The 27485-nt window shown below is 34.9% G+C and overlaps 4 protein-coding genes across 7 annotated transcripts; 2 read left to right on the forward strand and 2 right to left on the reverse strand.

Annotated features, from left to right (window-relative positions):
• Positions 9325-13756, reverse strand: LOC109720817 (AUGMIN subunit 2-like). 2 transcript variants are annotated; one of them, XM_020248148.1, is made up of 6 exons: positions 13554-13755; positions 13023-13142; positions 12571-12675; positions 11756-11824; positions 11203-11316; positions 9345-10015 (listed from the first exon to the last, which is right to left on the reverse strand). In XM_020248148.1, exons 1-6 carry the CDS (start codon positions 13668-13670, stop codon positions 9722-9724), a joined length of 819 nt encoding a protein of 272 aa, XP_020103737.1. In that variant the 5' UTR covers positions 13671-13755; the 3' UTR covers positions 9345-9721. The 2 variants fall into 2 exon arrangements, with proteins under 2 accessions (XP_020103738.1, XP_020103737.1); XM_020248149.1 differs by lacking the exon at positions 12571-12675 and having other exon boundaries at positions 9325-10015; positions 13554-13756.
• Positions 14977-19521, reverse strand: LOC109720480 (OTU domain-containing protein DDB_G0284757-like). Of its 3 annotated transcripts, none has more exons than XM_020247628.1 (10): positions 19392-19521; positions 18216-18455; positions 17773-17846; positions 17580-17634; positions 17344-17418; positions 16666-16739; positions 16509-16557; positions 16208-16292; positions 15366-15422; positions 14982-15272 (listed from the first exon to the last, which is right to left on the reverse strand). In XM_020247628.1, exons 2-10 carry the CDS (start codon positions 18378-18380, stop codon positions 15229-15231), a joined length of 678 nt encoding a protein of 225 aa, XP_020103217.1. In that variant the 5' UTR covers positions 18381-18455; positions 19392-19521; the 3' UTR covers positions 14982-15228. The 3 variants fall into 3 exon arrangements, with proteins under 3 accessions (XP_020103219.1, XP_020103217.1, XP_020103218.1); XM_020247629.1 differs by having other exon boundaries at positions 19368-19465; XM_020247630.1 differs by lacking the exon at positions 15366-15422 and having other exon boundaries at positions 14977-15315.
• On the forward strand, positions 20400-25002 carry LOC109719986 (phosphatase IMPL1, chloroplastic-like). Its single transcript, XM_020246845.1, has 11 exons — positions 20400-20635; positions 20717-20801; positions 21353-21420; positions 21947-22080; positions 22269-22357; positions 22699-22756; positions 22850-22902; positions 23406-23504; positions 23587-23700; positions 24321-24422; positions 24534-25002. Exons 1-11 carry the CDS (start codon positions 20400-20402, stop codon positions 24630-24632), a joined length of 1137 nt encoding a protein of 378 aa, XP_020102434.1. The 3' UTR covers positions 24633-25002.
• Positions 26292-27352, forward strand: LOC109720512 (cysteine-rich and transmembrane domain-containing protein B-like). The gene is made up of 3 exons (XM_020247680.1): positions 26292-26646; positions 26835-26988; positions 27104-27352. The coding sequence occupies exons 1-3, from the start codon at positions 26607-26609 to the stop codon at positions 27147-27149; spliced, it is 240 nt and encodes a 79-aa protein (XP_020103269.1). The 5' UTR covers positions 26292-26606; the 3' UTR covers positions 27150-27352.

Raw genomic sequence — 27485 nt, forward strand, 5'->3', positions numbered from 1 at the left:
AAGCTATACAAATCATGCAAGTACTTTCTGTCCTAATAAGCGTTAAAACTATCGTGAAACTAACAGTGTTATATTTCCACAACCTGATCTCGTGACCTGTGGCTCCAGTGGTTCCTCAGCCGCTTCGGTATGTTAAAGACTCCGACGTCTCCTGTATCGTGCTATAAGTCGAAGGCATGATCTAAAACGCTGTGATAGAACAAAGCAAACTCTCAGTGTTTACTCCACCTTGAGTTTGCGGGGGGGTGTTACTTTATATAAATATTTCTTTGTACAGGAGATTATGCATTCCTTATATTAGTGTATACTATATTAGTTTTCTTACCAATTCACAACTCACCATGTATTAGCTTGATCTCTGTTTATATAAAGAGGTCTTTTGTAATTTATTAAATCAGAAAGAAATATATTTTCTTCTCCAATTATTCTTTGTTTCACTATCAACATATATAACAATGTCCACATCAAAACCGGGGGAAAAATACCACCAAAAAAAAGAATGTGGTAGAGTATGTCTTTATATGTACATATGAAAGAACTTTCTTAATCAAGAATATGGTGCACAGTTGTTGTCAAAAATGAACTTCTACGTACGTACATATATTATTATAAATAAAGACAACATTGATTGGGTTGTAATAGTCATACAATGACAAATAAGTCAAACAAAACAAATAAATCTTATGACTATATGATAATGATCATTAATTCCAAGTCATCTACAAATTACAACACACACACGCAAATATATATATATACAAATTGGAGCAGATACTTATACCTTTCAGTTTGGTTTGGATCTCATTCGATGGACATAAAATTTTATGTACATGTTAATAAATAATACGAAACAACCGTATATTATATTTAACACTGCCCTCACGTTTGGACTCGAAATATTTTGTTAAGCCCGTAATGTACGTAGACTTAAATTTAAAAGAAGAATTAAGAGTCTGACATGATTCGAACTTAGAACTTTTTATTCTAACATCATGTTAAATAATGCAAAATAATCATTATTCTCCATTGAATATAAATATTAAAAATATCGTGCTATGACAACTTAAGTTTTTGAGAAAACTGTTGTTTCATATAACTTAACACATATGATCTTGAGTAACATCCCTACAATCAGATTGAGATGAAGGATCATAGCCTATTTATATAGTCCGACTACTATTCTCGTGAAAGGACTGAGGCATTTTTCATAGTAAATCATTTTTGATGGTCGGAATTGATAATAGGTTTTGATCTAGACTATTCGAAAGGTCTAAAGTCCTAATTTGTATTTCTAAAATTGTTATCAAGTTCATCAAAGAGTCGCAAAATGAGCGGCCGAAAATGTATAACCCGGTAAACTTGGATTTTAGACCTCCTCAGTTAAAGATCGGAGTTGTCAAATATTATCTAGATCGTAAAAATAAAAAAATTAAATAGTTTGAATTATTCGACATTGTTAATGAGCAAGTGTGCAATATAGCATGTTAAAAACTATCGATTTTGAGCTCTTTAATAACAAAGTAAATAATTTTTAAAATTATAAAATTTAGTTTCTAGACATTTTCAATACTTTAGACCAACTCTAATGGTGCTGTTCCTTGAGTTGATTTTGAAATCCCACAATCAAACAATGACTTGATACAGTGAAGATCCCTGTCCTTCTAAAAATATAAAAGACTTTTAGTAGCTGCAGAGGTACGGATTTGTCTCTACAAAATTTTAAATATCAAAAATATTTTTATAACTCCTCAGAAGTTCAAAAATATTGCCAAATTTTCTAACCATACCGTGGGTTGGCCATTAATTTTTCGCTGTTACGATCATTATCAAGATTTCTTAGGAGCTTAGGACTTTGAATTGAGAATATATATACAACATGCATGAATGATAGGATAAGACGATAGAAATTAATAATATTATTAATCTGCAAGTTTACTATTTAATCTGTAGAGCTGTACTTACAATTTTAATAGAAAGGGCAATACTACTTTTGAGAAACTAATCTACAAGTTTACTAATTTGTAGGGATATGTACACAAATTTTCTAAACATGCAATTAATCTGGCAGTTACACTATTGATAATTCAAAGCAGATGAAACCAATAATTTAAGTTCAAAGACTTAAAATTCCTCATTATTGTTTAATAAATCGTGCACCAATTACTAAGAATATGTACTTGATGCACGTTTCTCGCTAGGGTTGAGATCGAATACTAATTTTGCCGATATTCTAAAAACTATATAACTTTACATGATTCTGGGATCGTGTCCTTTCTTTTGATCCTAGATAAAGCTATATATAGAGAGAGAGAGAGAACTTTACATGATTCTGGGATCGTGTCCTTTCTTTTGATCCTAGATAAAGCTATATATAGAGAGAGAGAGAGAGAGAGAGTATGACTATTATACTTTTATGATTAATTATAGAGTCCTTTATACTCATAAGCTGTTTTCGATGATAGAGCTTTCGAATCGACGATCCATTCCGTTAAATCTAGAGTATTTGCAACTTAAAAAAAATTTGTAATTTTTCAAAATCATAATAAAGTCCATCAAGCAGGCATAATTAGAATGAACAATCAAAATCGAACGACGTTCTAAAAATAGATGATTAGATTTTTCAATTTAAAATCGGAGTTACTGATCTTTATCTAGATAGCAAATAGAATTTTCTATCAAAAATTCAACCGATTCCGATTCTTTTATACCAAACTAACAAGTATTCCATACTGACCGTTAACAATTGTCAATTTTGAGATCTTTTGATCATAAGGTAAATGATGTCAAAAAATTATAAAATTTAATTTCTAAAAATTTTAAATGCTTTAGATAATGTTTAACGGTATGAATCGTCAATTCGGAAGCTCTATCATCGAAAACGAGTTATGAGTACGAATACGATTGTACTTGTAAGAGTGTTTACTAGTCGGACCCTATATATATATATATAGAGCTAGGCTGGTATAATATTGGTAGCACGGAAGCCTCCATGCTATCAAATTATTTTCAATGATGCAGTTTCCAAATCGACGATTGGCTCTGCTAGACTTGATCTACACTGAGTATTTGAAAATTAAATTTTATAATTTTTCGACATCATTTGGCTAATGATCAAAAAACTTTAAACTTGACAATTTTAATGGCCGATGTGATGCGTTTGTGAATTTAACGGTGTAAAACAATCCAAATCTGATGAAAATTTTATAGAAATTTTTTTCACTATTTAGAGTAAGATCAATATCTTTGATCTTAAATTCAAATCATTTATCATCATTTAGAGATTTTTATTTTCAGCCATTCATTTTTAGACTACCCGTTTGATAGGTAAATGTTATTAAAAAATTACGAAATTTAGTTTCCAAATATTTTCAAAAGTATAGATCAAGTCTAGTGGAGCCGATCGTCGATTTGGAAGCTGTATCATTGAAAACAACTTGGTAGTACGGAGGCCTCCGTACTATTAATAGTATACCAACCTAGCTCTCTCTCTCTCTCTCTATATGTATATAGTTGAGCTAGAATACTATCGGTAGCAAACGAGCTCGGTGGCAAAAGGCCTTGATGGTTGATACCCGAGATCCAAGTTCGAATCCCAGTTGATTCACATTTCTAGCTAAATTTATTTCTAAATGAAATAGACGAAGCGGGTAGTATGCTATCTTTCTCTCCAAAAAAAAAAAGAAAAAAAAGCAAACGAGTTTGGTTGCTACCCATTTGTTTTCGATGATGGAGCCTTTAAATCGACAATCGACATCGTTGAATATGATCTATATCGCTTGAAGTATATAGAAACCAAATTTTTAATTTTTTTCAACATCATTAACCTAATGATCAAATGGTTTCAAAATTTGTAATTTTAATACTCGATATGAAACATTTTCTCGTTTAATAGTGTAAAGATATCCAAATCGATTGAATTTTGGTTAGAAAATTTTTTAAACTATTTAGAACAAGATCTATATTCTCGATCTTGATTACAAGATTTCTATCATCACTTTTTAAAGAACATTCATTTTCAGCTGTTCATTTTGTGTCCACTTGATGAATAAGAGAACAATATCGAAAATGCATGAAATTTTATTTCTAGATATTTCAAATGGTACAAACAATGTTCAATGGCACCGATCGTCGATTTGGAGGTTTTATCATAAAAAATAGATGGATGGCAACGTGGCTTGTTTGCTACTGATAGAATTTCAGCTCAACTAATTATATATATATATATATACAATGGATATTGTAGTAACTAAATTTGACCGTTAAGCTGTTCTTAAGTATTTATCTGTTCTACTTTGAATGGAGAGTACGTTTCGCCTCTACTAATATTTCTACTGGAGAGTCCTCTCAGCTGAAAACTCGGAATTTGAAATTAACTTTTCCTCGAGACTTAATCAAATATCGTACAGGTAAATCGCGAATTCGGAGCTTTTCTCGAGAATTAATCAAATACCGTACCACAAGAATATTAGTGGTTTAGCGTAAATATTTGAAGCATGAGAGAGAGAGAGAGAGAGAGAGAGAGAGAGTTAGAACACGGCAAGCAATATGGAGCATGTCTAAAAAAAAAGTCGGCACCGTCTTGAATTGACGTGACAAGGACAGCAGAGAAAGTGTTAAGTGAATACCCCTTTTGCATTCTCTACTAGAAATCTAACCTAATCTAATTAGATCCCGTTTGGTTTATATATTTATTTATATATAATATATTGACTTGGGGCCCTCTTGCATTGTCACTTTCTCACCATTCTTTCTAAATTGTATTGGCCCTTAAATATCCATTTGGAATTATATATATATATATATACATATTAAGATTACTATATTTTTATGAATATAAACTTTTTGTATTCATAAGTTTTCGATTATTGAATGAAAATCTATACGATTAGAATGATAATGGTTTTGGTTAGAATGATAGTGGTCTCTTAGAATTGAGTGGGTGGTTGGTTGAATAGTATAATTTACCAGATGAAAATAATAAAAAAGATAGATCTAACGATTAAAAATTTATAAATACAAAAAGATTTATACTTATAAAATTATAATAGCCGAACTCTCTCTCTCTATATATATATAACCTAGAGAGAGAGAGAGAGAGAAAGAGAGTCATGGGGCCTGTAGAATCACATGACTATGGCCTAACAAATTAAGTCACGTTTCATTACTCCATTAAATGAAACATGACAGGGTAATGCTCTTTAATTTCAAGCTTTTTGGTGGGGGTTCCATGAGTGGGGTTTCACCGCATGATACATCACTCAATCACATCCACGCTTACATGGAGGATTAGATAAAAAAAATAAAAAGAAAATGCCATATGTACGTCCTAATTGAAGTGTATATTTTACATCCCACCTATCTAATGGGTGGGAGAGGATCGCTAGTCACATCCAATCAAGATGTATATTTAGCATTACTTATAATAAAATGTTAACTTAAATTAATTCTTTGTTATCAATAAGTATACAACAAAAATTAAGTAGCCTTTTTTACTTAAGTAATAATATTAACAGAACAAAAATTATATAGAAAAATTACGATAGTTTCTTCTCAATATTTAATAAACTTGGGCTGAATAAATAAATATATATAACGTGTCTCTCATAAAGGTAATTCTATACACGAAACTTATAATCTGAAGATTGATAATCTCTTTTCAAATAAGAACACAAAATTATACGCAGTTTGTTTAGACTTGTTTATGACCACTTAACTAATTAATAATCCTGCAGGTTTAAAAAGTATGCTGGTTCGTTCTCTTATTAGAGCTATAATTGCGTTGATATATTCGCCTGAAGTTGTTGACGTGATTCTTTAAAGTTTAACTGTCACGTAGTAGTCGGAAACTTTGGACTATAAAAAAGTTGATTAATTCGTTTGTTTGAAAACGCAAGGAATATGATTCACGGATGATATGGAGAATGAGCACGTTTAAACGTTACTAAAAATAAAAAAAAATATAATAATTGTATAATTAAATTTGGCTAAGAGAACTTGTTCCAATTAATCCCACATTCACAATAAAGAGTGGGGTCGCGTGCTTTGGAAGCATGCATATACATGCATACAAACAATAGCATATATACGAGAAAAAGCTTAGCTAACACGAGAGTTTGGTTGCTCATAAATTAAATAAGAGCTCCATGAAAAGTTTTTTTGGAAAAAGAACTCGTACTAAAAAGTAAAAAATCTTTCTTTTAGAAGAATTTTAAATTTAAGATTTTGAATACTAGCCACTAAATTTTTCACTAACTGCGCATAATATAGTTGATTTTTTTTTTTTTTTCGTTCTTTCGCTCTTTTCATTTCTACATATACGACAAAAATTTTCTCCACATGTAAAAAATAAATTAGCAAGTGATGGAGATTAAGATGATCCATGAATCAAAATGGATTGCAAGCTAAAGGTGCACGTAAGGCCACGTACGCAATCGTATATTGATTGTATGATGATGGTTTTGTTTTTTTTTTTTTTTATTTAGTTACATTTACATCATGCATGATGCGTGGATCGCGCAATGTACAGAATACGGCGCCGTTTTCTCTTCTTGCACGTACTTTTCGGCGACGAATTCTATGTGAAGGTATGTGGTTTGTAGTAAAGTTGACACGACTCCGCGTTAGGTGACCATTTTTTTTATTGTAATTAATTTATGAAAGTGATCAGTTAATTACTCACGTTTTATTTATTAGTAGTAGTATGATAAAAAGTTTGAGTTACTTTTGGGCGTGTTTTTTGGGAATTTGAATAATCAAAGTATATAATTATTAATTAATACTTTTAGATGCGCCTACTTACGTATATCCTCCCACTTGTGTATTTTTTATTATAATATATAATATAATATATATGGTCACCTTTATCACATGCACACGTTTTTTCAATATATATATATATATATATATATACACCTTTTTTTCTCCTTTCCTTGTATAGTTGGAATTTGGGAGTGTGTACAGAGCCAGTTAGGTAGCTGGCTAGCTTAAAATCAAATTCCAGTCAAATTGGTTCAAACTAATTAGCCTAGCTATCGAAACCAAATTCGACCTAACCTAGAACTAATTAAAAATTGTTTGCTAATGTTGGATCAATGATTGAACAACTGGTCGAACCGATACAAATCCAAGCAAAATATTAGGGATTTACGATCGATTATTAGGCTCGTAAAAAGAAAAAAATCTAGATTCTAGACCTTAGAATATTTTTTGGTCGAACCACATGTTTATCGGCATTTTTCTAGCATGAACAGTTTTGATTTTTTTGGATTTCTCTTTATTTCAAACCAACTTTTAGAAAAAAGAATTAAAGCAGTTGAATGTAATTCCATGAAATGTTGCAGTACAAGTTACAGTACATTGCCGCATGTAATTAGGATTCATGTGTTGTGATCATTATGTTTATATCAAAGAGCAATTTAGTCAAGTCAATTTAAACTCCATGAGCCCTAGCCCAAAGATAAAAGCAAAGAGAACAACTACAAAACCATATGGATAATTAAGGTACCTTTTTTGTACTAATCTACAATAAAATAATGGAGAGAGATTGTGGTAACTTTCACCACAGCATCAAATGAATTGAAAAAGCTACGCGAAGGTACAAACTTCTTTCTTTTTCCCTTTTTTTCCTTTTTTTTTTTGTATTAGTGCTCTTTAGCGTATGGAACTCTATTCGTATATTAAGAAGAGAAATACTTTGGATTCCTTCGATAGATACTGTAGGCTTAAAGGGAACAGCATCCTGCGTTGTGCCAAGAGGCTGAGTTAGGTCAAGTCACGTCCAGAATGGCATGAGACGGGATTGGGCCGAGTCATTTTCAAAATAGTGTGAGACTTATTGGATCGAGTCACAATCAAGATCCATAAATGTTATATCCGTATGCTTTAAGTGAATTAATTATCTGTTTCTAACCACTCGAGCTTTTAAAATTAATAGTTAGCGCCAACAATCCGACATATAGAAAATATGCTGGTTCGTATTATACAAAACAATATACGTAACATGGGAGCTTGAGGAATTCGCTCTCAACATGCACGGAGCTGTATCTTAGTCCTCTTGAGTGTGAAAAGGATTCTGAGAGGGAATTTGCAATCGTCAATAGGATAAAGTGATGGTATAAAGTGTGTGAAATTTCTTCTTTAGCTTTCGAAAGTCTCCCTTATGATTTATTTCTTCCGAAGAAAAGGAACTACATATTGTACGTTGTCAACACGAAGAGAGAGAGAGAGAGAGAGAGAGATTCAAAGAGGGTGGTTGTATAGGTGTGGGAAATTTTGCTCTTCTGCATTAATTGCTTGATTTTTCATGCTTTTTTTTTTTTTTTTTTACGTCCCTTGAGAGGGGCGTTAAGAAGGGTTCTTAAGAGGCGTTTGGATAGACGTAATAATTGTAATTCAGCCGCATTAAGAGGGCGTTTGGTTAAAAGCAATTGCAATTCGGGTTTTGCGTGAGAGTAGAACAATAATTCTGCCGTCAACCAGTACAAATGCTCAAAAGATCCATCATTGGTTGTTTGTGTTTAACAGTGCTTGCAAGTTATAGATACTGTAACAATCTAGCAATCCCACCTTTGATGATACGAAAGAGTGTTGTATGACTAGCATGTTAATACTAATATCTGCTAGGTCAAACCATCGGCTCAAAACTTTTTAAGTCCAATTATTATGTCTAGTCTAATCAAATTTATATATCTTCACATATAGCCATAACCCAATGTGGGATTATCGGCAGCCCCTAATGTCCTCGTCAGTTCTAAACACACACATAGTCCAAAATCACCAGGAGCAATATTTTGTGAGACTTATCTCACTAGCACATACATCAACATATATAGCCCAAAATTACTAGACGATGTGAGACTTGTCTCACTAGTCTTATTATTTTGATCGAAACTTGTCTCGCTAGTCTTATTATTCCAACCGTGAACCGCTAGCAATAATAACTCGTTTGGCCAAACCACCGGCTTAAAATGATTAAGCCTAGTTATTATGTCTAGCCTAATCAAGCTTATATATCCCACATCTAGTCATAACTATTCGATATGAGATTATTGAAGTGCTACAAATAGTTTAGAATCCAACAGATTATTCATGCTAATAGGCCGAATTTAGTCTCAATGAGTTATTTGTGCTAGCAAATCGGGTTGCTACAAAAAATCTCTTACCAAGATTACTGATGATACCTCATGCAAAGTTCACCTAAAATATTAGTATCTTACAAACGACAAACTAATTTCAGTTCAACACTACAACTATAAATGATATTACTCACTCAAACACCAGAATCAAATAACTCGTTAAAGCAAAAAGGAAAGCAGGAGGCTCGTATCAAATGAAATCATGTGCAATTAAATCAAGAGAATAGCGAAAAATACCATAATATATCCTAAGAATTAAATTACATGCTCTTCAATGAAAAACAGTACATTTTAAACCCAAACCAACAACCCGAATCACTTACGTGAGATATCTTGTACAAAGTGCCAAGTCCTTCAAAAAAAATCCCATATTGAAGCCCTAAATCATGCACTACAACAGCTAATACTCAAAATATGTGAAGCATCAGTAATGTAAACTAAGTTAGTTATCAAACTCCATCACCGCAGATCAAGCCACACGAGGTGACATCTTAGGCCCTTTCAGAGAAGAATTTGATGCCTGGACCTCGTCCACCATATCAGCTACGGAGACCTCGAGATCTACCCTCCGTTCTATCTAATACCCATCATGAGGCCCGAGAGGGGGGCCACGATAACCTCCTCTGGTTTATTCCTTCAAGAACTTCTCTCTCCTCGCCTGTTGAATCATCAGAGCTTGTCGTCCCTTCTCTCCACTGAGGAGGCGTCAAGAACTTGGAATTATTAACCCCATCGGAAGAGTCACTTGGTGTCATTGGGGCCGACGAAATAGGGCCCACACGAAGCTGTTGGAGAGTTGCGAAAGACTCCCTCATCGCAGACATTGCCTCAAAGAATCGTGTGCATGATGCAAGAGCCGCAGGTATAGGGCGTAGCATTTCCTTTTTGAATAAAAATATATCAAGGCAATATTAGATGGCCGATCACTAATCATCAAATATCAATACATTTTGTACGGCTTTCAAGCGAAAATGTTGATAAAGATCACAGAGAATCCAAAATGTCATCCCTAAAGTATGATTCCTATTGCAATGAACTCGTACAATAATGCTGGCCAGACTCTCGTTTTTTTTTTTTTTTTTTTTTTTTTTTTCCCTCCAAAACAGAAGCATAATGAAAGGGCTTAAGGACATGTTTGGTTCATACATTTTGGATCCGGAATGGGAATCGGTTTGATCAAATCCTGCAAACTTTGTTTGGTTCACAGGAATCGGTTTGGAACTCCCATTCTGGATCGGAATGGGAATGGCCGATTAGCTTACAAATTGATTCCGGTCTCCAAGCCCGGATTGAAGTTTCAATTCCAAACTCACACTCACCTTTTCCTCAGGCCCAGCCCAATGTTTCTCCATCTTATCCATCCTTTCTCTCTCTCTACCAATCTTTTCCCTCTTTTCTCATCATTAAAAAAAACGTGATATATTATTTTTTATTATAATTTTATTCAAAAAAATTATGCCTTTTTTTTTGTAATTTCTTGGATAAAATTTTTTAAAATAAATTCATTTTTTTGGTATAGCTCTAACTTGAGAGTAGTATTACTTCTTTTTTTTTATATAAATTTTAGATAGTTTTATAAAATTATATTTAAAAGCAAAATTAGTATTATGTTATTCAATTAGTTTTTTACTTTGTATCAACCAAATAGTGAAATAGAAATAATTCATTCCAATTTCTAATCCATAAATGAACCAATCGTCTTGGGGGAGTGAAGTAATGCAATTGCCACTCCAATTCATTTCCATTTCATTATCCATTCCTATTCTACTCTTGAACCAAACAAGCCCTAAATGTCCCGGAGACAAGCTTTAGGGAGTAAATTGTCAAAATTGAAACTATGAGCGTCTAACTAAAATCAGGATTACTTCTTAGAGCAGTTTGTATCTAGCATAATTCTCTTTTATAATGAGAAGTACATCTAAGTTCTGGTCAATTGTTTGTTACCCATGAAACTTGTGAATAATACAATTATATGAAGGACAAAATGATTCAAGTTACTAGTCTACCAAATGATAACAACATTTGCAGAAATATGACATGTAATCAATAAAAAAATCTCCGAACATACCCCCCAAACTGAAGGTGATTCTCTGAAATTCTGGCTCCACTGAAAATCAGCAACAGCTGCTGTCAAAGCCCCATAGTCGCTGGCAGCCTTCAGCAACAGCTCTGAGAATTGTTTCTGAATAACAAGCAAGTAACAAACAGAGAAATCCTCCAGATTATAAACCATATGCAATGAATGGCACCACTGGTTGTCGTGGAAATAAGATTAATTTGTTACATGGGAGACATTTGCATGTATGTCAATTTCTGGTCAAAATGAAGGATAAGCCATACAAAGGTTCAAAATACAAAGCTCAAATAAACAACCAGCCTTATCTATTTTGGAGAGAGAACATTATTTTTTTTTCCCCTTTAAACAAATCATAATTTTCAAGACGATTGATGTGCCGGCCCTTGATGTTATGCCAGAGACATGGAGCTCCACGAACTATGATTGGATAATAAAGAGTAATCGATTTACAAGAAGCAAAAAGTATCCAAACTTATAAGAATAAAGCTCAAAAAAGAAACAGTACAATACATTTCAATTCTCATGAAGAATTTAGACCACCCACCTGATATTCAGCTTCCACAGGAATGCAGTCGAGAGAGTATGGTTGTTGCAGCCGAGCAATGATACGGTCCTGAAAGAACATACTACATATTATTGCCAAAAGACAGCATACTATAAAACAAATAGATCGGCATTATTTTCCTAGCAACCACTGAGTAGATCAAATACTTAACAATTTAGGAATACTATACTGATACTCACTAGTCATACATAACCAGGCAATGGCATTTTATGAGCATTTTGACCATTGTATGAGCAACAATTGTGATACTGCTCAGCTGATCAATGTTTGAAGTATTGGCTAAAACCGATTGCACTTATGCAGCAGTGACTCAGTTTCGACAAACCCTCTACAACTAAGCAAGCAAAGTGAACTTCGATATTTTTGTATGTATATTTTGGCAAGAATTTTACCTAAAACAAGATACGATGGAAATATAATCCATACAAGCAACCGAGAGCTTAGATTGTCATCCAAAATATGATAATAAGAAAATTTCAACACTATTTACTTAATGCAGTATGACAGCCAAACAAGATATGCAATATTTTTCAGGCAACTTTTATTTCATAGACTACAAGCACAAAAATAGCATACATAGAAAAGAATAAGAACTGGAATTTGAGCTTGACAAAGATGCGCTTACAACAAAATTACATAATGCCAACTATTTCCTGATTATACTACCAATTTGTAAGGACATATATCTGGTTTGTAAACCGGATGAGAGCACTATTAGAGATCAGAACCATAAAACTACAAAGTGAACAAATATTAGAATATCTCCCAGCTTCCTATCTCCCAGCTTCCGTTACCTTGTTTTGAATGACATCTTTCAAAATAGCAGTAATTCTGGCCAAGGACTCGCACTTATTTTCCATTTCACTCACATGGGTTAGATGTGCAATGTTTTTATCATCCTGAGGAAATTGAAACACAGATAAGCAACACTCTTATCATTCTAATCGAATTTAATGTATTTAAATGGAGAAACGACTTTGCAAAAAGAAAACAGAAGAAAATAAGAACGGAAATAGATATAAACAAATAAATTCTTTGGACAATGTGTATTTTGCCAGGTTATTTGTCAATTAATTGCCAAATAGTACGAAAAACTACTAGGTATATGTGCGATCATGGACAGGCTGTAGGATTAGGAAGTAAACTAGGTTCTACATTAGGCAGCATGACTTGCCATAGATATAATGATATCCTAAAGTGATGAATCACAAAAGTAGATTACTAAATTGAGTTATAAAGGCAAAACCTTTCTTCCTTGAAGTTCCACTTGCAAATTGGCGATGTTCCGCTGAACCGAAGTAAGCTCTTTCAAAACCTTTATCAAGTCGTCGCTTTTGTCTGCGGCGAAGGAGTTGGTTTGATCGTCCTATGAGAAGGCACAAAACCATGTCACACAAAAAATTAGACAATTTTGATAGAAAAAAAAACAAAAAGTGGAACTCAGAACAGATTACAATGAACTGCAATGTCCTCACACATATTGTGTTCAAGTTCAACTATTTTGATGTTATTCAAAGATCACATTTTTTGAATCATTAATCACATCTTACTCGATGTTAACCAAACCCAATATCTCAGTTCACACACAAAAATTCGAAGACAACTCAAAATTACACAAAATGGCACAAACTGATAAGCTCGATCGGAGTGCTAAATGGAAACAAACGTTGCAAGTAACCATCTTGTAAAGAGAAAGCGGTAAGAAGAGGGAAAACCTGAATGAAATGGAAGAATTAAACCCTAAATTGGGAATCAATTGGGGGAAAAATTCGCACACCTGAAGGGCAGGGAGAGTGAACCCGAGATCGGAGGCGATGGAGAGGGCTTCAGCCATTCCCCCGAGGCGCTTCGGGGGCTTCTTCCCGAGCCAATACGCATCGCCCGTCGCCGACATTTTAGGGTTTCGAAGCCGAGCTCCAGGGGAGCGATGAGCCGAGGAAGACGACAACGACGACCGCAGCGTCGTTTCATGCGACCCGATAACTCATCGGGTTCGCAAATCATAAACTATCGGATCAAACCAACTTGTAGGGCCCGTACAAGAAAACCCGATCTGATATCTTGGACTCGGATCGAGTCCGTGCCGAACCGGATTAAGCATGTGGATTTGGCCAGAGTCCGGTTCATGTAAAAAAAGCACACTTATTTTCATTTTTTTTAAAATTTAAATAATTCAATATACATTTGATTTCGAGAACTTCCAGTACTTCAAAATATATTTAAAAAAATTAAATAGAAATTAAATTTTACAATTTTTGCACTCTTACCCAGAAATCAAAAGGTCCGAAAAAATTTCAAAAAAAAAAAAAAAAAGAGAAGAAAAGATGGGAACACTATAAATCCCACAAGACCACAGCTAAGAAGGTAACGGCTTCAGCCGCGCTGCAACATGGCATGGATACTGTAGCATCCGTGCCAACCAGGTCCGGTCCTGAAGGAATTCTACATTGTCACACTTATATCACGTCATCAATAACAAGCCAATCACATTTCTTCTTTTCAAACAAAAGTACAATAAAAAAAAAATTATAATCATGATAGAACATATATCCCTAAAAGGAGATATTAGATTGGCTTGTTACGCCACGTCACCGATATATCCGTTGCATTCTATAATTTTTTCTGACCCGGACCCCAAGGCCTTGGGGTCCAAGCTCGAGCTTTCCTCTCAAGGTGGCAGACCTTGGGAGTAGATTTTGGTCCAATGGACCAACCAATTTTAGTCCAGTTGTTTGGTCTATTGGACCAAAAGCCCATATTCTTTTAAAAAAATAAAAAAATAATTTACAATTTTCTAATAAAATTTTAGTTATTTTATAATTATTTTTATAAATTTTAAATTTTTTTATCAAAATATAAATTTAAATATAAATAATTTATTTTTTTATTTTTAAAAATTTATATATTTTTAAAAAAATAAAAAAATAAAAATTTAAGGGGCCAATACAGAGCACGGCCCAGCCCGGCCCGGCCCTTCCAGATCAGCGGGCCGTGATGGGCCAAAGGGTTGTCAGCTCCAGCCCAGCCCGGCCCGGCCCGGATTTGAAACTGGGCCGGGCCAGGCCATACCGATCCCTAGCCTGTTTCAGCCCAACTAATGTGGGTCATGCCGCCCGGCATGGCCCACGTTACACCCTGGCCACAGCTCATTTTTGGAGTGACAGTAATTAACCTACTAAGAACATACTCATTCAGGAGAATTTGAGAACATCAATACTTTTAGACTTTGATCTTTAAGCAAGAATTCATGTCATCAAAAACATCACAAAATTACAGATAGAAATTACGACGATGGCGAGAATCTCTGAATTACCGGCGACAAGTTTTGCAAAAGAGAAGTGTGAAAAAAAAAAGAAAATACTGTACAAAAATTACAACGTAAAAGAAAGTTTCAGAACGAGGTTCATCGACGAATTCGTTTCAGTGGAGGCTGCTATTGAGATCGAAGCTCTCTAGAAAAGCCAGTACTTCCGTTTTGTCACTCGAGTTGGAAGGTCTGTCCATTGATCACATCAGTAACATGCAAATTTCATTTCAAACTGCACAAATCAAATTCAAATCGAAATTAAAAGAAAATAAAGAGACTCACCATCAGCAGCATACAAGGAGTTGTAGTGTACTTCACTCCAAAAGCTAAGCCAAAGCTCTGAAGCACAAGGATTGTGTTCAGTTGATCAGAAAAGAAAGCCATCCAATTCAAGAAACGAAGTATCACAGGTTAAATATAGTTTAAAAAGAAAAAACTACAATATGTGAGGCATTATGTAGAAATAAAGGATTAACTACTCTAAACATTGTGCTGTTCTCTGTGAATTTAGGTAGCTCTGTTGTAGCGATGAATTTGGTAAACTATGCTGTCGCATGTTTTGTTAAGAAACTTCTGGGTGAAAAAAAAGTGAATGTTTGATAGCCAATTATAAATTTCCGTCAAATTATATGTTAGACAAACAAGAATGAAGGCGGAGATAAATCCTCGACGGCCTTCCATTCATATTTCATTGTCCGAGGAATAGCTGTCGAGTTTCAAAATGTTCGCAGGACACAAGGTTTGTCTAAAGGAATTGTTCGCTTAGCTGGTCGTACATTTTTCTCCTCCGATATACAACCCCCACATTATGTTGGGGATTCCACCCATGACCTCGCAGTCAGAATATTTTGTTTTGTATGTCTTAAGAAGCTTTCTACACACTCTAGCCCATATAGTTTGCATCAACTGTTGTATGTTCGAGAAAGGAGATTGCAGAACTGGTATATGTAGCCAAGTTTCACTCGGTGTTCTTGTGAATTGTGCATTACTATGCCTGCCTCAGCTAAGGGTTTTTTTTTTAGATATTCAAAAAATTGAGAACTCCTTGTCAACTACAAAAGAAATCGCAACTTGATAATAAAAATACCACAAATGAAATAACTCGTAAGGATGGTGACCTTTACCTCTTGTAGGATTTTGATCTTTAGGAACAATTTCGATGAAGCATCTATCTCTAAATGAGGTAAGAAGACAAATTTTGGCACCAAACTGCAAGAACGAAGTGGAAACCAAATGACTTTCTAAAATATCCTCGATGGTAAATTGCAGAACATTAGAGAATACAATACAATGAGAAAGGAAGTAAAGCATGTATGTATGTATATGATATGCTATTTTAGACTTTACTGAAAAGCTGTGTATGTTCCTTCCAACACCCCAAAATAGTAATGCACAAAAACAATAGCAAGTAATGCATGATGTTACCCGATCTGCCGCAGCTTGCAACGTCAGATGATCTCCCCATTCCCCGGATCTACAGTTTGGTTAAAGAAAAGCTCCAGTGAAGATGCCCCATCACTAAATAGATTGACAAATCGAATGTTTTAATGTGAAAGAGATAGTAAAGTTCAAAATATAGAACCTTTTCATTGTTTTCAGATACGTCTTATAATCCATTGGAACATAGCCTTCATAAAATTTCCTGAACTTCTTAAGCTAAAAAAGAAAAGGAAAACCATTATCAACATAAATCATTATAAACAAAATTAGCTTCGCAATTTAGCTAGTAGTCTGGTGCATCCAAGGGAGTCAAAGTAATATGCCTGCGTAGTGGATTCAGGCAATAATACGCTCCAAGAAATGATTCATTACACATGAGCATGGTTATGCATGAAATTCGTCAAAAACATAATGGTACACATTGTTATTTTTTTACAAAAAACTTTTTCCAGCTGTTGGCTACAAGACAAAATGGCAATTGAAGAATCACACGCAAACCACAAATATTGTATTTCTTTTTGCTACAAACAAATTATCCCATTTAATACTCTTCGTCGCACACTTGAAAATACATGTTCAAGTTTTGATTCTCATATCTATGTGCATGCAAACTCAATCTCATCCGGTTTCAATACCTAATATTAAATGTTAAAGTGAAAAGAACAAGTAAGAGCCACAACAGACGTAAAGTGGGAAAAAGATAGAGCCTGCTAATTAAAAAGCTTTGCTTACTCATTTCCCCTTTTTAATCTTTTGAAATAACCAATATATAGATTATGCACAATACCAAGCACTTGACCACATTAGACAAGAAACAAACCTGCTTTACAACTGCCTTTCGCACATGCTTGTGGTAGTCAGGATTGCGGAAAATCTGATCTGCCAAAGCTCGAAACTGTCCTATAAAATTTCAGAGTAAAGAATCAAGAGCAAGCAGTGAAGTCGTGGCAAGGGACTACTAGTTTTTTTTTTTTTTTGGGAGATCAAGGGACTACTAGTTATCGTATAGAAATATATAATTGTTAATGTTAATGTTATTTTGCGTGACTTACAAACCTGACAATTCCCGTCTCCTTCAATCTGTAATTCAGCTAAACCATATGTAGTAAGCCTGCCAACAAAAATACCAGTGAGGATACATGATACTGATCCTGACCAAAATAGTGGTATACAAAGGAATTAGCTTATGGAATCCCGCGATATCTGCACAAAAAGAAGAGAGTGGCGTGGTTGAGTATGAAAAATTTACCTTTCTGACAGTCGTTCGTGATCTAAGGTAGCATTATCGACGTCAGGAATTTGGCCATTAATTCGAGGTGTGTGCTGTCAATAAGAAGGTAAAGACCCATATGTCGAGGTAATCAGGAACTAGCAACTTCCGAAAGAGGTATACATCACGAAATAAAATAACAAGAACAATCAATTGTTAAAGGATTGATGCCACATAAATTATGTCAGTCAAAATAGCAGAAAATCGAAGAAGGCCAAATCTTACGGAATTATGCAAATAAACCAAGAGGGGAAAGTATAATATAATGAAGTTTGGGAGATCATGAAATCTTAAAGTTAAAAAATAGGAGTAAGTTGAACAAGGTAAAGATGCAATTTTATAGCCAAGTCATCCAAGATGGCATATAGTTACTAAAATAAGAACCAGACAACATTATGTGATTATAATGGTCGAGGCGTTACCGGAATGGAATCCAAATGAGAGAGGCGCTTGCCCAGGCTTCTTCTGTTGCTTTTACTTGCTTCTGCCAAGAGGCTGCCGATTGTTACTTCATCCTCAGTCTCCTGCAAGCTGCTACTCACGCTTGAGCTAGAGCTTTTGCAACCATAGTCAGGCTGTTCAGACATGCTATTTCAAACAGAGCATCTGGCCCAAGAGCGCTTGTGGGAAGTGGAGATCAATTTTCTCAGTAAGAAACAGCTCTAAAAGACAAAGAAAAATGTAAATGAGAACGCACATGCGTGCCTACTCAATACGCCATCTTAGTTTTGACAATATTATATGACTAAAAATGCTGTATACAAATGATGGTCAGAAAAACTCATGCCGACGACCGGGTCCAATACTCAAATAGTTTTTTTTTTCCTTTTTTTTTTTCTTCTTTCCATTTATCTCTCTCACGAGGTAAGATGAGATGAGAATTTAGTTATCACAGAAAAACAAGGATTTGCGTTCATATTGTAAGAGTTTTACAATAAGAGTTTTACACATGATTCTATAATCTTTAGAACCGTTATTTTTGGTGTGAGGGCAAAATTTTACTGTCATATCAAGGAGTATTGGAGGAAATTGTCTATGTATGAACAGTAAATAATTAGCGCCAACTCTTGTCTAGCATATGAGGAATATAATAAGATGATGACAATAGAAACTGTAAAGAGTTGTGTAAAAACACAGGTATTTGCAATGAATTTAAAAACATTTTTCATAATCAGGAGATTCTACATAGGGAAATCAGATTAAATGTGCAAAAACCACTTCCAAAGACATTAAGAACAACCATAGGAGCAAACTTGAGCAAACCCCAAATCCCAAATCCAACAAAAACTTAAAAGTTAAACTTTCAACACAAAAATTCCAGTTTAAAATACAAAAAAAAAAAAAAAACTATCGGAAACAAGCAGTACAGATGAACAAAATCCAATTTCTGAAGAATCATATAATTCCAAACCGATAAAAAAACAGCTTTAAAGACAAGGAGAAGGAATCAAGGGTTCATTAAAAACTGCGAAAGAACACACAATCAATTCCAAAATTACAGGTACAAATCGGTAAATTAGTGGAAAAGAACAAAAATTTGAGAGATCAAGCACAGCAAATAATTATAAACTCACATAAATATAGATTCGAGAGCTTACAAATTCTTCGTGTTATGCGACACGCAGCTCCTTTGTTCCCTTTCGAAGAGAAGTGGACGGAGAGAGAGAGAGAGAGGGATTGTTGTGATCTCAATCTCACCCGTCCCTACTCGAAAGCGACGGTCTCGGTTTCGAAGCGTGTGATGTTGAACGACATTGTACCCAGAGTTGATCACGGCCGTCCAATAATATATAAATAAATAATGTATGGAGACTCCCCCAACTATGCGTAATTTAATAGTTCTCGCTATGTCATTACTAGTCATTGATAGATTTTCTTGATACATAAAATAAGAAAAAAATTAAATACATATTAAAATCTTTAGGATCAAAATAACATAAGATAACTCATATAGCACTATATAGAAAAAATTTCTCATCAATCTGCGAAAGCGAGAAGTTCGGCTATAATATGAAAGTTACGAATCGAACTTGGATAATTTAATTTCTCCTCCTATCTCAGGCACTCTGCCGCATGGTATGGAATCGATAATAATTCTTCATCAGAATACATATGAGAAGGTTGCAAGATCAATATCCCTTTTTATAGACTTCAGATCGACTTCCCATCAAAATCTGATTAGAATTTTATTTAATTTAAATAGATAGGATAGGATAGGGATAAAATATACCATATCAATAGTTCTATATCTATTAGAATTGGCCTTTATTTATATTAAAATTCAGATTTGAATATAATTAATTGAGCCATAATTTATGGAAATCCTAACCGTCATTACTTGAACTAGTGTGTTTTTGCTAAAAAATAATCGTAAATAAAATTAATAATGTTTTAAAATCTGTTCAGTAATATTATTTAATTCTAAAAAGTTGATCAATAAAACGTGGAGGGGCCTACATCAGAATAGCTATAACTGAGGGGGTCTCTATACATTTTAACCTCAAGAAAAGACCGTGCGGTCCACAGATGACGTGGCGGGCGAAGTCCGCGTCTTTCTTCCTACAGTTCACGGGTGGCTTGGTGCACTCGGTCCATTAAACAGGTCCATGTATGATAGTGTCCCTCTGCTCGCTCGACCCCCACCAACCGCTTCTCCGTCACGAATAAAGCATCTGAACACGCGCGAGGAAGAAGACGAAGAAGAAGAAGAAGACGAAGACGAAGAGGAGGACGAAGCATCAAAATCTCCATTTCTCCATGAATCGATTACACCTCCTCCCCTCCTCCTCCTCCTCCTCATCTCTCTCCACGCGCCCGCGATTTCCCGCCATACCCTGGAATGGCGCGAAGTCGACTAGGATTTCGCCGAGGCGACCACCACCTGGTAGCGGAAGCACCGGAAGTGTCAGATCGTTGAGAGTAGTTGTCTCCGAATCCCAAAGACGGGGCCGATCCCCGCCGCGGAGCTCCTCGGAGTCGTTGAAGCTGCCGCGAGGACCGGCGCCGAGGTTAGCCCCCTCTTTCTAGTTCATTTTATGCTTATTTTGGTTAAAATTTAGGTATTTTTGATGAGTTGGGATAGTACTTACTTAGATATGTTAAATTCTGAAATTAAGAAGAACCCAATTTGGATTGATTTGAGTACTTGCATAGTTTAATTTTTAGATGAGCTCTCATTTTTCTTATTCCTGCTCACCAAACTGCCAAAATATTGTCACTTCTCACTATTTAGATGGTTATGCCCTTAATTTTATGATTTACGGTTTACGTAAATTGGCATATAGCTAATTTAGAAATTCACGAAAATCAAACGTAAAAGCAGTTAAGAAGATACTTATTTTTCATTCTTATTCCTTGTTCTTCCAGTTTTCAGCCCAATAATTTGATTTTCGGAAAAACTCTATTTTCACTCATGCTGTCATTGTAATTGTGCTCACTCTGTGAAGTGTTAGGCACTTGCGGACTTTTTTGTTTTCCCTTTCTTTGCTTTTTTTTTAAACCAAACCAATGTGGTTGCTGCATTTCCACTTAACTTTCGTTTGTTTACTATGCTTTGTAGGTTGTGATGGAAGCTGTTAATAAGCCTCGAAATATTAGTTACAAGGGCCTTACCGACTTGGTGACTGAGTAAGAAAACACTTGCACAAAATGCTATTCCGCAAGAAGCGTTTACTAAGTTTTTTTTTTTTAGTGGACTGTAGTTTAGTAAAGTTTTGGCTTCTTACGTATATTAAATCTTTAAATTATAGAACTTTGAGCAAACAACCGGAGCCGGTTTTTTTCCTTTTTATGGTTGTTGGAGAAGGAATGTTTTACAAAACAACTTTAAGTGATTTTTTTTTTTTTTTTGCTAATGGTTATTTTTATTTTTGCAAAACATTTTTGGAACATATATTGTTGTACAGATAAACAGAAACAGGGCAATGCAGAGATGTTTATTTCTGATATCTAATGTTTTTTAGCAAATAAAGAGATAGTCATGATTAATACAAAATCACCCCTAAATATTGCTCACTCGTTGTTGACAAAATCACAGGTTTGGGAACAAAACCATTGAGAATATTTCTCTGAGCAACTGTTTTCTGCAAAATTTGAATTTTTTATGCTTACTAACCTTAGCAAACTTGAAGCTTAATTTGTCACATTGTTGCAGCACAGATAAAATGAGTGAATCAGCCATCCTAGAAGTTGTGAGAAAGAATTTTAAAGGCCACCTAATTCTTGGGGAGGAAGGTGGCCTTATTGGGGATTCCTTGTCGGATTATCTCTGGTGCATTGATCCGTTAGGTTTGCTTCTCTCAGACCGCACCTTCTTTTATGAGTTTTGTGAATTGAAAAAACTCATTGATATATTGGTTTGAGGGTTTGTGCTGTTGTTAAGGTGATAATATTGTTGGTTTTGGACTTCTTTTCCATTGTAAATAAGTTTTTCTTTTACTTGCTTGTGTTTGATTGGTTATCTTCTGGTCTTGTAGATGGAACGACAAATTTTGCACACGGTTACCCCAGCTTTGCTGTATCAGTCGGTGTTCTTTTCCGTGGAAAGCCTGCTGCTGCATCTGTGGTATCTTCCTTTTCTCTGTAACTTGAATTAAACTCAAGTAAGTTGCTTGACCTTTTGTTATGTTCTTGTCACTGATATGACAACAAAATAACTTGAAAACTTCCTCAATATCTTTTTTGTTTTATATTCTTTTTTAAGGTTATTTAGTTCAGTTGTTTTGAATTGTGTTGATATCTTTCTGGCCTACTAATATCATTCCTGCTGGGAAATTTCCTCAAGGCTAAGCAACTTGATCTCCCATAATTAATCCATTTTTTTTATTTGTATCATTCCTCCTTTTTTTTCCAAAATAGTTGTCCTTATTCTTATTGTAGAATCATATACATTTTCTTTTTCCCTAGGTCGAGTTTTTGGGTGGTCATATGTGTTGGAATACTCGCACATTTGCTGCATCATCAGGTAAGAGCTGAAAATTACCTGTAATGTCAAATTTCTGCCAGAACTTAAAACTCTGTGATTAAATACCGAAATATTTACGTGCTTCTTTAATAGGTGGTGGAGCCTTTTGTAATGGCCAGAAGATTCATGTTAGTCAGACCGATCAGGTAACATTTTCTTCTTCTAAAATTATTGGGTAATTTTTTATTTAATGCCCAATTTGATCCTAATTTCAAATTATTTCCTTCTTTTAACTTTAATAACTGCCCCCTAGATCACAATATCTTGCAACCACCTTCCCATTAAACAATATGTTATTATGTATTTCTGTCAGTCCTCAACATAAACTGGATACAGAATTATATGCAAGAAAGAGAAAATGAAAAATAAAGAAAAAAAGGTTGCATGAGATAAGCCAAGTGAGTTGATTTATCAAAATGCTGACATTATAAACAGTGATATGTCGGTTATTAAGAAGAGTGTGATGTTATAAATGATTTTGTTCGGACTAATTGTATGATGCATTTTCTCTCAGTTCTTGTTCTACAAGCATGAAATGTTTGTTTTGATTGTGTAAATAGTTCCTTTCTACTGTATAGGGCTTTTAAGGAAGATACATCCTCTCCTTAGTTTTACCTCAACATCCTGTCTATTTCCTCTCATCCTTTAGGTGGAACGATCTCTTCTGGTAACTGGTTTCGGATATGAACATGATGATCCATGGACGACCAACATGAACTTATTCAAGGAATTTACTGATATTAGCAGGGTACATGGGAATTTTAACTATACTTTATATAAGAATGTCCTCATATTACTTCTTTCATTTTTTTAAAAGAAGGCATATGCAGGGTGTGAGAAGGCTAGGTGCTGCCGCAGTCGACATGTCTCATGTCGCTCTAGGAATTGTCGAGGCCTACTGGGAGTACCGTCTAAAGCCATGGGACATGGCAGCTGGTGTGCTGGTAATCTTATATACTCGAGTAATTATGAATTTGGCTACAAATGTATGGATAGTCCCTGTACTATCTAGATATCATGTCTTAGTTCCTACAAGTTTCCAGTTTAGTACCATAGCTTTCTCGTATATTGTAATTCCATCCCTGAATGTAATTAAAAAAAGGAAAATAATTTTATTTCTCCTGTTAGCTGATAAGTTGAGACTCCCTTTTTTTCGTTATTCTTTTTTTCTTTCCCGAGGCTAAGCCTGTAGGAATTTATTCATTAAAGTTGAGCTTGATTACAAAGTTTTGGGTTAGAGAATGAAGCGCGCTCTCCAAATCCTTACAAGATGAAAGAAACATGCAATGAAGCAGAGTCCCCTAATCCTAACATAAATGAAAGAAACACAAAATAATCCTGAAAATCATGTGAAGATTTTGAGAACGGTCTCTTAATCTAAACAAACTAGACAAGCAAGAGGAAAATATAGACGACGATTCCCCCAGCTAACCAGCAAGTGCTAGAAAATCAAGCTCTATTTTTGTGGAATTCCACAAAAGAAACAAAACAGCCAAAAGAAGAAAACCACTGGAAAATACCATTGCCAGAATGTTTATTCCTATACGCTGTGATTTTGGAGCAGATAGTTGAAGAAGCAGGTGGAGTGGTCACGCGCATGGATGGTGGAAAGTTTACGGTCTTTGATCGCTCCGTCTTGGTTTCCAACGGCGCCATTCATGAGAAGGTGAATCCTAATCCTGCTACAGAAAACAATAATATTTATTTGCTAGCGACGGCATAGTTTGTATTGTTAAGTAGCATATCGCTGCATCTGATGTCATAGTTGAAAATGCAGCTTCTGGAGAGGATCGGCCCTGCCACTGAAGAATTGAAAAAGAAAGGAATCGATTTCTCTTTATGGTTCAAGCCCGAGAACTACCCTACAGATTTCTGAGTTTGCATGATCAGCGTAACATTCAGTTTCCCTCGGTGCCGACAGTGGTGGCAGAATCTTTGCCTCGAATAACTGTTGATTTTTACCGTGAATTTTCACACGGGTATTTATGGCTGTATGCATCAGCTATCCTCATTTGGAAAGAGTTTGGGGATCAAACAACCGGAAAAGGAAAAGGAAAAAAAGAAGTGATGTGTAATCAGATTGGATTCATCTACTCCCATAATTTTGATATCTTCTCTGATTAGATCACTGCTCGATTTATGGGCTTTTTTGTGTTTTTTTGCCGAAAAATTGCAGTAGCGTAATTAAACTTCAAGTATAGTTTCAATTTTTCCCCTCAATCTTGTTACAATTGTGTTGGTCTTTTTATTTTTCTCTGGTGGGAAAAGTTGCTGCATGTTAAATTTTGTTGAAGCTTGATAAAAACTGCAGTGAAAAAGAACCTACTAAAAGTGGAGAGATTGAAATGCTTTACCCTGGGCAATCCTATCTGTTTTAGGGAAATATTTTTCTTTTTTCTTTTTTCCTTTTTTTGGGGGTTGGGCCAACACAAACTGTACATTGAATATGTTGTAAATTAATTGTACTTTTCCTAACGCAAGTAGTAAAAAAACTTGGGGCATGTTTGGTTCACCTATTTTAGATTATATAATCAGAATGAAATTTATTGATTTCAAAAGTTGTTTTTATAGGAATCGAATTTATTTCGATTCCTATTCCACTCCGGTTTGATCAATTCGGCTGTAAATCTCGAATTGACCCATGCCAAAATGAACTATTCAAAATTCTTTTTCACCAGCACCTTCCTCCTCTTCCTTCATCACTTAATTTCTTCTCTTTTAATTAAAACTCTCTCTAAAAAATTTTGTATTTTTATTCTGATTTTCATTTCAATAATAATCAAATATTTTTTAATGATTCGTTATTTTATTTTTCATTTCAAAACAATTCAATTTTATTTTTCATTTTTATTTTAATCGTGAACCAATATTGCCCTTAATGGTCAGTACTCAAAATTTTAAATTCTAATTACTGTAGCCACGTAACCGATTAAACTATACATAATATAATAACATGGAAAGATATGTAACGTGGTGTCACACATACAAATAGACAATACACGCATATCTTGTTTCGGAGCCAAATGTCAAAGATATGGTGGAGCAGTTCGGAGCGGATGAACGGCCCGAATTAAACCGAGTACTTGTAAACAGAACCTCCAAAACACTACTATTATCTCCGCACCTCCGCCAACCAAAAGCGCTCTGCGTCAGAGCGGAAGCGATACAAAACATGTGACTCCGCTCACGCAAACGCGCTCCTTTTCTTGTGCGACCAAGCTCGATCGTAATTACATTTCTATATAGTAACAAAAGCAATGTGTACATGTATTTTATATTATAAACCATTTTGCTAAAATACTAAAATATAGTAAATTTGTAGCCCCCAAAAATTGATGCTTTATGTATATATATCATTTGTAATAGAATACTTTGAACTATTACATGATAGTAAATTACAAACATGGTTACGACTGCAGAAATATTTTTTGTAGTACAGTTTAAATAGTAGATAGATATATATATAACAACAAATGGCTTAAAAAGTTGTTGTGTTGTAAGTTGTAACAAGTAATAACAGGGGGAGAGAGAGAGGGTGACATCACCTGTACATAAGAAAACAAGCAGCAGGCCCCCCTGCATGCTCCCTTCCTGATATGAATGAATGACAAAAAAACGCGTTGTTGGAAGTAGAAACCGACCTTTGAATCCCTGTCTAAAATTTAATTACTGGTTAGAGAAATCTCCACCTTTAAGCAATCAACATCCTCATATGTATATAATTATATGTATGCATCCTACATGCATGCATGCCTGATCCCCTCTCCAGTACTCCTTTTCTTTCTTTCTTTCTTTCTTCTTCTTCTTCTTCTTCTTCTGCTCCTAGTCACTTTTCTAGTACTGTGAGAAGATGAGTTACTTCAATCAGCAACAAGCACCTCCTCCTCCAGGTATCGATCTATATCTATTCTCCTTCTCACCACAAAAAGACTCTTTGTTTCTTCAGATTGACGGGCGGTTGATTAGACTATCCTTTAATATTGCAGAGGCTCCCTTTATAATTTTTGTCCATTCATATATGTGATACTACATGAACAGCAATATATATTAATGAATTGATTGGTTGATCTACATGCAGTGTATCCGCCGCCGGGGCAGCAGGCCTACGCTTATGTGGTGCCACCGCCAGCCGGATACCCTCCGAAGGACGGCGTCGCCGCCGGTTATCCTCAGCAGCAAGTCCCCCTGCAGACCAAGGAGCGCGGTCATCATGATGGTTTCTGGAAGGGATGGTGAGAAAATAGTTATGACTGCTGCATGCATTTCCTACGTACTATTGTTCCATTGATTAATTGATTGATTGATTGAGTGTTGTTTGATTATTTATAATTTATTTTGTTTCTGCAGTTGCGCTGCGCTGTGTTGCTGCTGCCTTCTCGAGACGTGCTTCTGAGAGTTGAATTATTGTTAGTTCATTAAATAATGTTGGTGTTACCTTAATTTGTGTGCTCTTCATTTCCTTTAATTTGTGTAAGGGTGTTACACTTACACACCCTCGTCGTTTGTTGAACCATTCATATCCCTGTTAATTAACTATTATTGTTGTTCCTTTAATTAGTTCTAATGTGAGCCAAATATTATATATTATTTGTTTTACACTCTTTGTTACCTTAATTTTCAGCTCTGCCTAAGTGTAATATTAATTAGCAAAATCCATGTAGCCAATGAATCATTAATTCATTTACACAATCCAGTTAACTGCACCATAAACAATGGAACACAATATTAC

Source organism: Ananas comosus, linkage group 14, assembly GCF_001540865.1.
Source record: "Ananas comosus cultivar F153 linkage group 14, ASM154086v1, whole genome shotgun sequence".
NCBI lineage: Eukaryota > Viridiplantae > Streptophyta > Magnoliopsida > Poales > Bromeliaceae > Ananas > Ananas comosus.